At 53.1% G+C, this 12976-nt stretch overlaps 4 protein-coding genes across 4 annotated transcripts; 1 reads left to right on the top strand and 3 right to left on the bottom strand.

Annotated features, from left to right (window-relative positions):
* Positions 1–747: 747 nt before the first annotated feature.
* Positions 748–2332, bottom strand: J4E84_006193 (uncharacterized protein; the record flags this gene model as incomplete). The annotated part of the gene is made up of 2 exons (XM_049388784.1): positions 748–2140; positions 2208–2332. 2 exons carry the CDS (start codon positions 2330–2332, stop codon positions 748–750), a joined length of 1518 nt encoding a protein of 505 aa, XP_049243683.1.
* A 4374-nt stretch (positions 2333–6706) lies between these two features.
* J4E84_006192 (uncharacterized protein) lies at positions 6707–9133 on the top strand (the record flags this gene model as incomplete). Its single annotated transcript, XM_049388783.1, has 2 exons — positions 6707–7836; positions 7891–9133. 2 exons carry the CDS (start codon positions 6707–6709, stop codon positions 9131–9133), a joined length of 2373 nt encoding a protein of 790 aa, XP_049243682.1.
* A 568-nt stretch (positions 9134–9701) lies between these two features.
* On the bottom strand, positions 9702–10577 carry J4E84_006191 (uncharacterized protein; the record flags this gene model as incomplete). Its single annotated transcript, XM_049388782.1, has 2 exons — positions 9702–10544; positions 10569–10577. The coding sequence occupies 2 exons, from the start codon at positions 10575–10577 to the stop codon at positions 9702–9704; spliced, it is 852 nt and encodes a 283-aa protein (XP_049243681.1).
* A 355-nt stretch (positions 10578–10932) lies between these two features.
* Positions 10933–12730, bottom strand: J4E84_006190 (uncharacterized protein; the record flags this gene model as incomplete). The annotated part of the gene is made up of 2 exons (XM_049388781.1): positions 10933–11604; positions 11939–12730. 2 exons carry the CDS (start codon positions 12728–12730, stop codon positions 10933–10935), a joined length of 1464 nt encoding a protein of 487 aa, XP_049243680.1.
* Positions 12731–12976: the final 246 nt, after the last annotated feature.

The following is a 12976-nucleotide window of genomic DNA, read 5'->3' as shown; positions in this document are numbered from 1 at the left end:
TAGTCATCGCCTTTCACATCCTTTCGTGTATCTGCTTTGATCATCTCGGAGAGTAAGTAATGGAGCTGCCGTACGATATGATGTGATATGATCATCGGATCTGGTTTTCGGCCTTCGGCTATGGCGTTCATGGGTAAAAGTTGTTTGATTAGAGATACTCAATCACTCGGTTTGATGTAGGCCCGTCGTGGCAACTTAGTTGTCGATAGTACAACGATCACATTTCAAAAAGTTCTTTCCACCTGATGCTTGATGTCGTGAAATGCCATTCTTGACATGTAGCTCTCCAACCTTTCTAACAAACTGTGACAACAAGCAAGTTCAACAGCGAGATGCTATACCTTGTCATCGCTTCTAGCATTGCCAACTTAGAGCGGGAGAATATGAGACCCTTAGAGTCGCTCAACCTAGCAACCCAAGGGTTTCTGTCCCTTTCGGTCTTTTTGTCTATGCTGCATGTACAGGCGCGCGGAGGATCACTGCTGAATCGATCAAATCACATTTGCAAATTGTGAAAGTTTTATCAAGGCAAATGGCTGGCTCACGAGCCAGAATACGATGTTTTGCTTATATACTCATACAACCCAAGAAGCAGAGTTCGGAACCCAAACACAAGGAGACCGATGGATAAACAGCATAACACACGACAAACAAACGAAAGAATAAGAAAAACACGCAATGTCGACGCGCTATTGGTACATCAAGACATACAACGGATAGATGATGATATGATATCGATGGTATCAATCAAACCTCCTGGACATCCTCCAGACTAAACTGCTTCTCAGCATCAGCATCGAAGCAAGTCTCCCAGCAGAGAACCTCGCTGGGGAAATCCTTCTCAACGCTCGGTCTCTCGCGGACGAACCACGCGAGACCCGCGCCAACGATGCCGAAGAGCGCGAGGCAAGTCCAGAGCGCGAAGTTTGTTGTTTGTACGCTGAGATCGTCGCTGAAATAGTAGCTTGTTCCACTAACAGCAACGGCGAAAGCCTTGAACAGACTGGCGACTTGCATCATGCCGACGACGGTGCCGGCGGAGAAGGCATCGGGTGTGGTGTTGAGGACGAGGAGGGAGACGACGACGTTTGCGCCGCCGGTGAGGAGGTGTTGGGCGAAGATAGAGAAGGTGGAGATGACGGGCTCGAGACCGGAGCAGGTGACTACGATGGCGAGGATGGGGGTGAGGACGTAGGTTGCGGGGAGCATGGCGGAGACGGAACGGTAGAGCTTGACGAGGCCGTATTTCTCGGTTGCGTACGGGATGGCGTAAAAGAGTACCATGCCGGCCATGCCGCGGACGCAGAGGACGACGATGCTGAGCCATTCGCAGGAGATGCCCATGCCGCCCTGGTCTGTGCTGCTGTGGCCGAGGTGGGGGAGGACGACGTCAAAAGTCGAGGCGTGGAGCGAGAGAAGGCAGAAGGAAGAGAGGAGGACCATAAGGGAAGGGGCCTGGAGGAACTGCGAGATGGTAATGGGATCCGGGCGAGCGAAGTCGACGAGAGTGACGTTGGTGTCTTCTGAGTCACGGCGGAGGAAAGCGGCCTTTTCGCAGTCCATGTCGACGGAGTCTGCTGAGCGGTCGTTGTGGTGGGGAAGCGTTTCCTTGAGGCAGATGCTCGCCGTGAGCGCGATGCCGAACAGTACGGCTCCGCAGGCCAGCTCAGAGCCCAGGGTTGGGTAGTCTTGCCAAACCATATTGTATGCTTGCAGGCTCTCCGATACCATGAGTTGCATGATAGGGCCCATGGAGCCACCCAGAGAAATGGTAGGTAGCCGGGCGACGTTCTTGGCCCTCTCCTCTGCCGATGTGCTCAAGTCTCCAATCATGGTCAGGGTTGTGCATACGATCGCCGAGCTGACCATGCCAGCGACGAAGCGGAAGATTGTGCAGCTAACAAGGCTGGTCGCGAATCCCATGCTCAGGCAGCATGCAAACATGCTCCAGAGTCCGATGAGCGTAACGCGCCGTCTTCCCATGCGGTCGGCGAGGTATCCCCAGAATAGACCCGTTGTTCCACCAAATGCGTATGCGCAGTCGAGTATGCTTCGGAGGTATGACGAGGAGAGGGTGCCGCAGTAGTCGGAGGACGAGAGGAGCATTTGGAGCTGTGGCTGGAGACTTGATGCCATGATGCTACACCAATATCAACACAAGCCGGACGAAACGGGTCATCTCATATGAGATGTATAGTAGAACTTACGCTTCAGCAAGGAAGATGAGGTACACCAGCATCAATTGCGTCCGCCGCGACTTATCGGCACCGTCTGGCGCGTTGTGACTCTCCATCTCTTCCTCTACATCCCGCTCCTCCTCTTCCTCAACCATAGCAACCTTGTCATATTTGCCCAAATCCTTAACCGGTATTAAAGACCTCGTTCTTCTGTGAAAACCCAACATCTTGCAAGAAAACTCAAATAATCGACCGGAAAACCTCGTTTGCGAACGCTTCGAATGCGCGATAACGCGATGTGACCGCGAGGGGAGTGAGCGTGTAGGCACGAACCAGCGTGGACCTATAGAGAGATTGTAACGGCCGCGAGAGACCTAAGGATAAGCAGCGAGAGAGAGCGACAAGAAAGACGAGAGCGACAAAGACTCGCCTCGGAAAGAGAGAGGGTTGAACAGTCAGAACGACGACGGCGGCAACGGCATCGCGAGGGGTTTGAGCTCGACGGGGCTCATGAAACGGAACTATACTGCCCGGCGTCTCATTGGCGTTGGCTGTTCCCAGAGTTTGGGCGCTAGTACATTCAGGGTCGAGTCGCTTAACGCGGAGCACGCTGATGTCACATGGTGGTTCTCCTGATCCACTGCGCGCGGGAAACCTGCATGTTCCCATAATAGCTCCCCTCTTTCGCGGTCATGGCTTCGACGTTGGTTTTTGGCGAAAACCGCGATTCTTTGCCCGAAGCAATGTTGTACGCGAAATCCATAATGGAGGTTTCAGGAGCCGCGTCCCGCGGTTTATCTGCATGTTGTCATCCACACGCGAAATTGAGCTTTTGCTTGGTTTGGAGGATACCTAGGTAGTTGGCCGAACATGGTGCTGGGATGTAGTTGCAACAGCGTTGGCGGAGGTCTGTCGCGCACCGATAGGATCGTGGGGAAAGGTAACAGCATCCATCGCACTACCATGGTACGCGTAATTATGGATTGGACTCGACGCTACATATACCAGAACTAACGTAAAGCATCAGCCGATATGCGTGTCAAGATCTCTACCTGTCTCTGGCCCACGTATCACGGCCCAGACGTACTGCGGCGCGATCTAATCTCCGAGAAATCTCATGATTACTACGGCGGAGTATAGAGCGACCACCAGCCAAAGACCTGCGGTATGGAGAATACCGAATTCGTCTAGTTCAAATGGCTGGTAGTGCCTTTAAGCGAGCTATTCGAGTTGGTAACACCTTTGCGAAGCGTGATCGCGGGACCACAGGATGGACGGTGTGTGCCCGAGAATACAGCGAAAAGGCTTTTCGCTCTACATCTAGGTAGATTTTTTCCTGTACTCAGATGCAGTGTTGGATTTGACAGTGAAAAGAGCGTATTGGGCGATTGCACGGTGCCGTGGCTCGACATAGAAAATCCACAGGACAATCCACAGAAGCCCATCATATCCCACTGTGGTATTCGAAACCTACGCGGTATATAAACTGCGTTAGATCGTCTCCTCTTTTGTATCAGCAGATTCACAGTCATCACAGCCCGAGGACTCATCATGTCCATTTCGCCCCTTCCGATGTTGGATGATAACTCCACACGCAAGGTTCCTCCAACGGTCAGTTTCCCTCGTCGTCGCCAGGACAGCGTAATATCATCAGAGACGACACCTCCTCCATCTCCCACCTTCTCCTGCCCCCGTCGGGACAGCGTGACACCATCAGAGCCAACAGAACCTCCCACACCTCCAGCGACCCCAAAGCCCCCCTTGTTGGCAGAACATCACGCACCTCCAACATCTCTACAACACTTTCCAACGGCAACGAACTTCATAACTACACTACCGTGGACATGCCAAGCACTGGACGAATACTATCGCATTCGGTCGATACTCTTGCTATATTGGCACATATTCAATCTAGTACTGGAGTACGAGCGCAGACCTTCTGTTTACCACGTCCTTTGGGTGCCAACAGGATGGAGCAGACCTTTCATCATTACCGAAGTCCCAGTTCGAGATAGCAATCGAAGGTTAATATATGGCATTGGTCCTCATGCCCATCCTCCTGACGTATCCCTTTTAGACCGGCTAGCGCGCAACAAGTACAACCACTGCGACTTAAGCATTCAACTCTTTCTTATCTATCTCGAGCCTGTGTTTAAAGAAATAGGAGCGACGATAACTTGGCTCGCCGTTCAAGTTAAGCCTTACGTTGTCCATCATTTGGAAGGGGAACAGCCAGATCCATTTGTTCGCCACAGCGTCTTCAATATCAGAACCCAAACCGGAGCGGAATACATTGCAGACTTTACGATGGAGCAGTTTGGATTCAACATAAACAATTTTCTGATGCGCAAGAGAGATTATGAAGATGCATACACTACAAACCGAAAGATGTCACAGCCGCGCACTGAAGAGGTTGAAAGAGCACGGCGAGGCGAATTCAAAGATTGGAATGGAAAGGGCTGGGTTGTGAGGGAAGTTTGTAGGAGTATGGCCTTGCGCAGGTGGAACACCTTTGATGAAGGAACGAGGTTGTTGGATTTGGAGATACTGGTTAGGCAAATCTCTGCGCGCCAGTGGGGTTGGCATCTGGATTACCGTACCGACCTACTAGAATCGTGTCGTGAACACCTTATACATGCAAGGAACTGAGTGGATGCGATGCCGTCTGCTGTCTACATTAGTATAGAAACGAAAGATATCAAAATCTTCACGTAATTTCAAGTTCTAGCTTCTTCACTTCTACCATTCTCTGTAGCTAGACAGGTGTTCAAACTTTCCCTTGGAGGTGGCTGAGGAATTAGCATAAATGATCATGATAGCGAACAGCTTTTATTACTGGTACGTGATGCCGGCGACCAGGATGCTGCATAAATTTGGCTAGAGGGGCGTGACAGCACTTTAAGACACGTGATATTTGGTAGTGTGTTGTACTAGGTATAGAGTCGCGTTGGAGACTCTGGAGATGTCTGTCGTAGCAGTGAAGTTGTGACAGTGTCGTAGTTTGGAAGAAAGAAGGATGAAAACTTGAAGCCGGCGGCTCATGAGATCGGAGTATGGGTGTAGAGCGATCTGAGTCATCGGTGCATGCTTTTGCAAAAGGAAGGAAGTGCAGTGAAGTCTGAGGTGGACGGAGTAGTTTGCGATAGGAACAGACATTTTGAATGCTAGTCATTACGACGTAATCGGTGGGAGATATGTCCGCGCTTGAATATCCGGCTTTTGTCCGCAGCGAGTCGTGAGAGAGAGGGTGCATCCAACGTCTGGGGTGGCGACCTGCGTAGAGAGTGTGAGACAACCAACAAGCCTATACTTAGTCCCGGAGTACCCCGCCATGGGTCTTATATGTGTGACTCCCTCAATATCAACATCTCCGCGCCCTGCATGCGCAGCCCTATAAATCACATGCAGGTTGACGACGTGTTTTTGGCCCCCACGATTCCGGTGAAAAGGCGTCCTGCGCGACTCGCCCAATCGAAGGATGCGGCATACGTATGGGCCGACATCCAGAACATCAGGACACGGTGCAATTGCGCAGCGACGGAAAAAGCGGGTAGGACGGCGTGCGCAAATGTGCAATTCCAGGGAGCGGGGACGGCGGGTTTATCAGTAGCGACGTGTTAGTTGTGTTTAGCAGCTGATCCACCAGAAGTGGTGAGGATGGCGAAGTCGCTTCATCCATGCACAGCCCTGCCGCCCTTCAAAGCCTCCACCCATAGGGCGCCTGACGCCATTCACCAATGATGCGCGTGCACTAGCAGCCGTTCCTGCGCTTCTTGGGTTGACCGGTTTCTGGCCAGGGTCTTGTCACCGCTGGATGGAGCGCAATTCTCGTGGTTCAGTGTCTTTTACCACAGTAGGATTGCGGTGAGGGATGAAATAACTCTCGCAATCACCTCCCGCATCAACAGACACGGCAAAGATACGCAGAAGACGGATGGCTGCTATTGTGCAAATGGGCGAATAATGGTATGCAGCTCGTATTCAGGATCCGAGCAGGGGCTGACTGCGCGGAACGTCAGATGTCCGTGCACTGCTGCCTGGAGTTGAACTCCACTTACTGGAGGAAGCGACGACAACCCGTTCCTTCCCTCTTGAACCACCTATCCCCCCAGCCCGCGCTGCTCGAGATCTCTTCTTGCTTCAAATCCTAATCCCTCAGGCCTCCCTCCTCGTCCTCTTTTTGCACCGCAGACCCGCCGCCCTTGTGCCTCTTTTGCCGCTCGCCGCCCGTCTTACTCCACGTGCTGCGCCTTCCTATATACCTGCACGTCTCCTCCGACACCAGACCAAAGGACTCAGCGCCCTTTCCTCGCTCGCTGCATCACCATCATCACCCTAGCCTATCAGCTGCTAGCTTCCGCGGCCGCAAAGGTTCCACTATCCCCGGTCAATGAAAACGTGATCTGGGCTCTGATAACCACTCACACTTGGTCTCTTTGGATCGCCGGGCTTGGGGAACTGTGCAGTCCGTGACTCACCTGAGGCCGCCTTTCCCACTTCAACCGGTACGACGACCAGTCATACTCAACATGTCTGCACCCCACGACCAGAACCGTCATCCCCGCCGCCGTCCTCTTAAGGGTTCCGCATCCCCTCTGAGCACCCATGGCATGCAGCTAAGGAAGAGCGGCACTTTCTCGTCGCCAACCCATATCTCGTCCGACATCTGCGAGGTGGACCGATTCTGCATGCCCCGCCGCTCGCCTACCAACACTGACCGGCTGGAAGAGCTAGTCAACGACTCCATCCAGGACCCTAACGTGCGTCGCGTCACCAACCTGCTCAAAGACTTCGAAGCGAGGGTCGCTGGCCATAAGAGCGCTGTCACCAGCTGTGACCTTCTCAACGATCCGGAGGTTCTTCCTGTCCCGAGCTTTGTCCTCGACGGCGCCCCATTGGATCACACCCCAATGGACATTGACCCAAAGCCTACTGCAGTTGGACGCAGCCCCCACGACCACGCTTCTGACAGCGGTCTGGGTTCCAGCATCAGTGGATCGAAATACGGTAAGGAACCACTGCAGCCACCCGTCTTGGATGAGAACGCCCCACATACTAACATATATAAAGACGAGATTCGCTCCCAGCGCTCGAGCGTCCGTGACTCCATTAGCACTTCTATCAGCTCGACGCATTCGGCTGTCACCAGGTCCTTCTCATCGCTCACCTTTTCAGAAGAGGACGTGCTCGGCGAGCACACGTGCAAGCAGATCCACGACTACATCATCAAGCCCATTCTCGCCGAGGAGTCTCTCAAGGACTTCCACTCCCTCGTCAAGGACGTGCCTCGACGCATAGGTGAGAAGAACATCCGCAACCTCCGTGACCTCGAGAAGACCCTCGTCTTCCTCGCACCGGTAAGTGGAATCACCCGTTGTCTTTCTCAAAGTGCAGAAGCTTATTGCATTTTTCGTGGTTTAAAGGAGCTGTCGGCTTCCCCGGACTCGTACTTCCGCTTTTGCCAACGATCAATCCAACTCTTGGCTACGACCGTCCAGTACATCTCCGAACAAGACCAGCGACTACCAACCGACCGCCCTTATACTGACGGCTACTTCCTCGATTTGATGGAACAGATTAGACGATACGCTTCAATCATGGCTGCTACAAGAGAAAAAGAAACCAAGGGTGAGGATCTGGACGAGATGGATTACTCACGGTATGACCGCGCCGCCGACTTTTTATTCGCCCGCGCTAATCAAAAACTCTATAGCGATGAGAAGATCACCCTCCGCGGTGGAATCAGCCACAACGGCCGTCCTGTCGAGCTCGTCCGGGAGAAGAACGGTAACGTCATCCCCATGTCAGTGGATGCCTCGAACGCCTTCAGGATCAAGCGTCGTCTGTCGGACGCCGACGAGGACAGCATGGACGAGGACGAAGTAACCCGATCCATGGCGCGACGACGGAAGTCCGAGAAACCCGGAGACGTGATGCACACTTGCCGTGACTGCAAGAAGGAGTTCAAGCGACCATGCGACCTGACCAAGCACGAGAAGACTCACTCTCGCCCATGGAAGTGCGACGAGAAGAACTGCAAGTACTTTGAACTCGGCTGGCCGACTGAGAAGGAGCGTGATAGGCACATGAACGACAAGCACTCTGCTGCCCCTGCTCAGTACAAGTGTCTCTACCACCCATGCACGTACGCTTCGAAGCGCGAGTCCAACTGCAAGCAGCACATGGAGAAGGCTCATGGCTGGGAATATGTTCGCTCCAAGAGCAACGGTCGCAAGAAGGGCGCTTCTGGCAGCGAGCACAGCCCCGCTACCCCTCTCACTCCCTTCATCGGTACACCCATGTCGGCGACCATGACTACACCTATCACACCATTCGCTGCTTCGCCTCAAGTGCCCATGATCGAGAACTTTAACTGCTATGGCTTCGGAACGCCGGCCATGAGTGCCCACGGTTACCAAGATGACTTCCGTCGTGACTCGATCACCACCGATGGCTCTCACTTCACATACTCGTCTGGACATTCGCCCGTTGAGCCCACATCCTTCGACGATGCTGTGACGCCAGAAGACACCCACATCAACCACAACGACATCTACAACGCCTGTGCACTGAACGCCAACTTCAACACGGGCTACCAGCAGCCAACCCCAATGAGCACAGCGTTCGACTTCGCGCCGCTGCCATTTGCGACGAATAACAACATGAACGGTCTGCCACATCTATCACCCATGGCTCAGCCTGACATCACCCTCTACTCACCAGACATGGATGAGGGCTTTGGCGGTGACATGGACATGACCATGCAAGGCTTCAGTCGCCCCGCCCAGGACTTCACGTTGTTCGACACTGCGCCACCCAGCCAGATGACGTTCAACCACACGGCCAACTTCTTTCCCGATTTCAACCAGGTTGGAGGCCAGTTCGACCCCCAATACATTGAGCCCACCACTACGTTGGATGATTTGAACTTTATGGGCTTCGGGAACCAGCAGTAATTCCCGCACTGCATTGTATACGATTAGCGGGCACTTGTATAGCCGTCTTTCACACCCGTACTTAAACAGAAGGAGTAATTTTCCATTGAGCCGGCGTCTGGACACTGGGTGTTTCTTTGAACAGCGATTCACGACTGTTATGACAAGAGGAGGAATTGAGAAGATATAATCGGGCACGCATGCATTTACGGCCTTGCTCTTCACTCTCTCTTTTCCCACACTGGGTGTGGGATAGCGCCTCGAACAGAACAGAAACTCCACAAAAAAACAAAGGATCTTTGTTTGTTTGCGCGGGTTTTCATTTCCCCCCTTCTTCTTTTATCTGGCGACTGATTTTGATCTCCCCCCTTCTCCTTCTTTGCGGACTGCCCATTTACGGAGTCTTAAGGCTGCGGTAGAGATCATCAGATACTGTAGGATAGATAGATAAATAAAACTGGTGGAAAGGAAGATCTTGTGTTTGCACATGTTGAGTGGTGATTGAATGCACGCAATACTAATCCATGTCTAATCGTACACAGCTTTTGATATCCTTGTAGGGACGGTCAAGGAGAGTCAATCACCCTCATCACTCTGCGCCCAAACTCCGCTCTCCACGGCCATAGACCGATGCGACCTCCTTGCGCCACTTCAAACCATTCCTCGTCAACTCAACCTTCACCTTCAGCTCCTCGCACCCCTCTTTAATCTCCCTCGCGATCTTCCTCTCTATGACCCGCATCGCCTCCTCCTCGACGGCCTTACTCCTCACACCAAACAGTACCAGCACCTTCAGCCCACGCAGACTCTCACGAAGGAGCCCGATGAACGCGGAGTTTACGCCGAAGCCAGGGAAGTAGATCTCGCGGAATGGGCACTTGAGCACGGCTATAGCGCTGATTTGTCGAGGGAGCAGTGTCTGCGCGATGTATTTGGAAAAGTCGGTGACAGAGCCGAAGGCGAAGGGTGTGGAGTTGAGGGCGATAAGATTGGTTTCCGTGTAGAGTTGGCGGCAGACTTGCAACAAAGCGAGCTGTTGTATAGTGATTTCGCTTCCACCATTCTGCCGCATACTCTTCTGGCGAGCGACATCGAAGGTGTGGAAGTCGCGGTGAGAGCTGAGAACCAAGTCGTAGATGGTGTTGCGGATCTCAGCTGGCAGACGGAGGAGAGGTGAGTTTTCAGCATTGTCTTCAGCAATGGCGAGCTTCTCGGGATCGGCGCTGAGTCGTAGCATGTCAGGCTCTTCTTCTTCTGAGACCCCGGTAGCTACTTGATCGTCTAAACCAACAGATTGCGTGGATTGGCATAGACGTCGGAGTCCAGTGTCCATGGTAGACTGGCCGATCCTTGAGGTAGTTGATGATTCGGAAGTGACTCTCACATCCGGAAGATCATCTGGAGTCTCGGCGGCGGCGGCGGCACGATGTCGCTGCATCGCAGCAACCTTGGCGACTATAGACATACTGGTGGATGGATGATGTGGTTGAAGTGGATGCGAATCTTGACTGACTTGCGGGAAGAGAGAGAGAGAGGGAGGGATAGAGAGAAGCGCAGTTCGTGGGAGATGAAGCCAGTTTTATCCTTGCGAGGTCAGCGGTGATTGAGCGGATGGGAATGCGCTACGGGTGAGGTAGGCGCTTGCTCTCACCCTGCTAGCAATCGTCATCCCATACACCCGCTCAGAGACCGACAGTCTTGTATGATGCATTTCAACAAAGAACGAAAATTAGACAGCAGATGGAACACGAATGAATGCTACAGTAAAGCTTCTGTAAGAGACATAAATATGTGTATACTCATTAATCCGTCTGATCAAATTAATCAACATCCTCCTCCGGTATCTCACCGCCCAACCCGTTCCCCAGCCCCTCCCCACTCCCATCAGCTTCACTCTCCTCCCCCACACACCCCAACCCCGCCTCAACCACCTCAAACCTCTCCAAAAGCCCAACATCCCACCCCTGAAACTTCTTCGCCGTCGGCGGCAACAACCTCTGACTTCTCTCCAACCCCTTCTCCAACTCTTCATACAGACCCGCCGGAAACTCCACATCCTCTATGGTAGCACTCTCCGGCTCACCCGGCTTCAAAGCCTGCCAAGTCTGTTTCTGGTAGAAGACTTTCATCGTGCGTGTAGGATCGAGACGGCCGGGCGTGGGTATGGAAGAGGAGAAGAGGAGGTCGGGGGTGAAGACCCAGATGAGGAGGGAGGGTATGGGGGTTTCTTGGGATTGGTCGGGTGGTGCGGCGGTGTGGATGTGAAACTTGCGGAGGCCGGTGTTTTCTATGAGGTGGAGGAGGCGGACTGATATCCATTTTTGGACTGTATGCGTAGTTGGCGACGATGGTGTGATTTTTGCAGATCGTATGCTGATGGCCCATTTTCGTATTCGCCAGCCGTCGGTTGAGGACTCGTGGGCGCCGATTGTGTGGTTGCAATGTTTGCATTGGATCAGATTTTGATCTGTGCCTTCGGGAGAAGAGGAGAGCTGCGTCATGTCAGCATGTGTGACACTAGACAACAGTAGGTGACAGTGTAATATGTAGCCTTGGCTAAACCTGCCAATCCCAAGGGTCTGAGGGTATAGAGACAGTGAAACGCCAGGCCGCTGACTCGATGGCGCCGGCAACCCATCAACCTGGGGAAGAGGGTACACCGGAACCGAGAGTACGTGTATGAGCCTATCAATCTAGGGCGCTTGTATCGACGATGAATGCCACTGATGAGGCGAGTTCGCCTTCTTTGCGCCCATACATGTTGCAACCTCATGAAGTGACGATGTAGGAACCGCACGACACGGTTGAAAGAAGGTTGTAGCTTACCTGTGCGCCTTCGCAATCCGACTCTGCCAGTAGAAAGCTGGCCAGATCAACGAAACCTACACCTCCCATAGCCTGCAGGCGATTACCAGCCGCATAACCCTTCTGACCGACAACATCATCGTGTGTGTGATCGTGCAAGTGATGCTCGTCCGGCTTATGGCAATGCCAAAAGTCCATCATCTCAGCCCAATTCTCATTAGGCAGGTCTCTCCACTGTTGAATCTTTCCTTTCGCTACAAGGATACTGTCGCAGCCCTTGCAGGTTATCTCCACGTCCTTTGCATCGTTGAGCGAAGCGCCGTCCCATGGTACAATGTTGGCCTGTCGGTCTTCGCGTTGCAGTGTCCCTAGAAGATCGCTTCCTTCCTTTTCTTCCAGCTGAAGACGGAGTGTTAACTCCTTCGTGGGAGGCTGTGACGGTAGTTCAAGCGCAGCGTCGCCTCCGCCTTTGACGTTGATAGGAAAACGTATTGACGCAGACTGGCCCTCATGAGAGACAGTGATGTAAGAGCCATCAGACGACAGCTTCGCGTCCGTCGACCGGGAGAAATTTGTGCGCAGCGATGCAAAAAGCGTGACCGTGCGTATATGCAGCAGAAGTTCGGCGTATAGCGTTATGGAAGTTTCGTTGGGCGACATGGGGCGCGCATTGTCTTCGTCACTCTGCAGGAGGTTCGGCGCGTGGATTTCGGTAGGTTCGGGCGCAGGCTTGGGATTCATCAGGTCTTTGATCGTTTCAGGAGAGAGGCCGAGAGCTTCGTATGCTGACTCGGGAAGTAGCGGGCGCGACATACTTCGTGATTGCGCGCCATGGTGACGGGTGGGGTGAACGTGGGGTTGGGGAGGTCGCTGAGCTACGCGCGCGACGAAGTTGACTTAATCGGGAGTGGGTCCCGCCTTGGGGAGGTTCTAGCTGCATCTGGCCACGACAGTGTGCATGTATTTACGAGAGTTTCTCTGAGTTGAGAACTATGAGCATCGTAGCAAAGCGCTTGCTTCATTACTTCAACATGTGCACTGAATATGTCGAGGGCATGT

Source organism: Alternaria hordeiaustralica (genome assembly GCF_023758085.1).
Source record: "Alternaria hordeiaustralica strain BMP 2776 chromosome Unknown scaffold_11, whole genome shotgun sequence".
NCBI classification, from domain to species: domain Eukaryota; kingdom Fungi; phylum Ascomycota; class Dothideomycetes; order Pleosporales; family Pleosporaceae; genus Alternaria; species Alternaria hordeiaustralica.
Note: the sequence above shows the minus strand (reverse complement) of the source record. Positions and strands in the feature narration are given on the sequence as shown.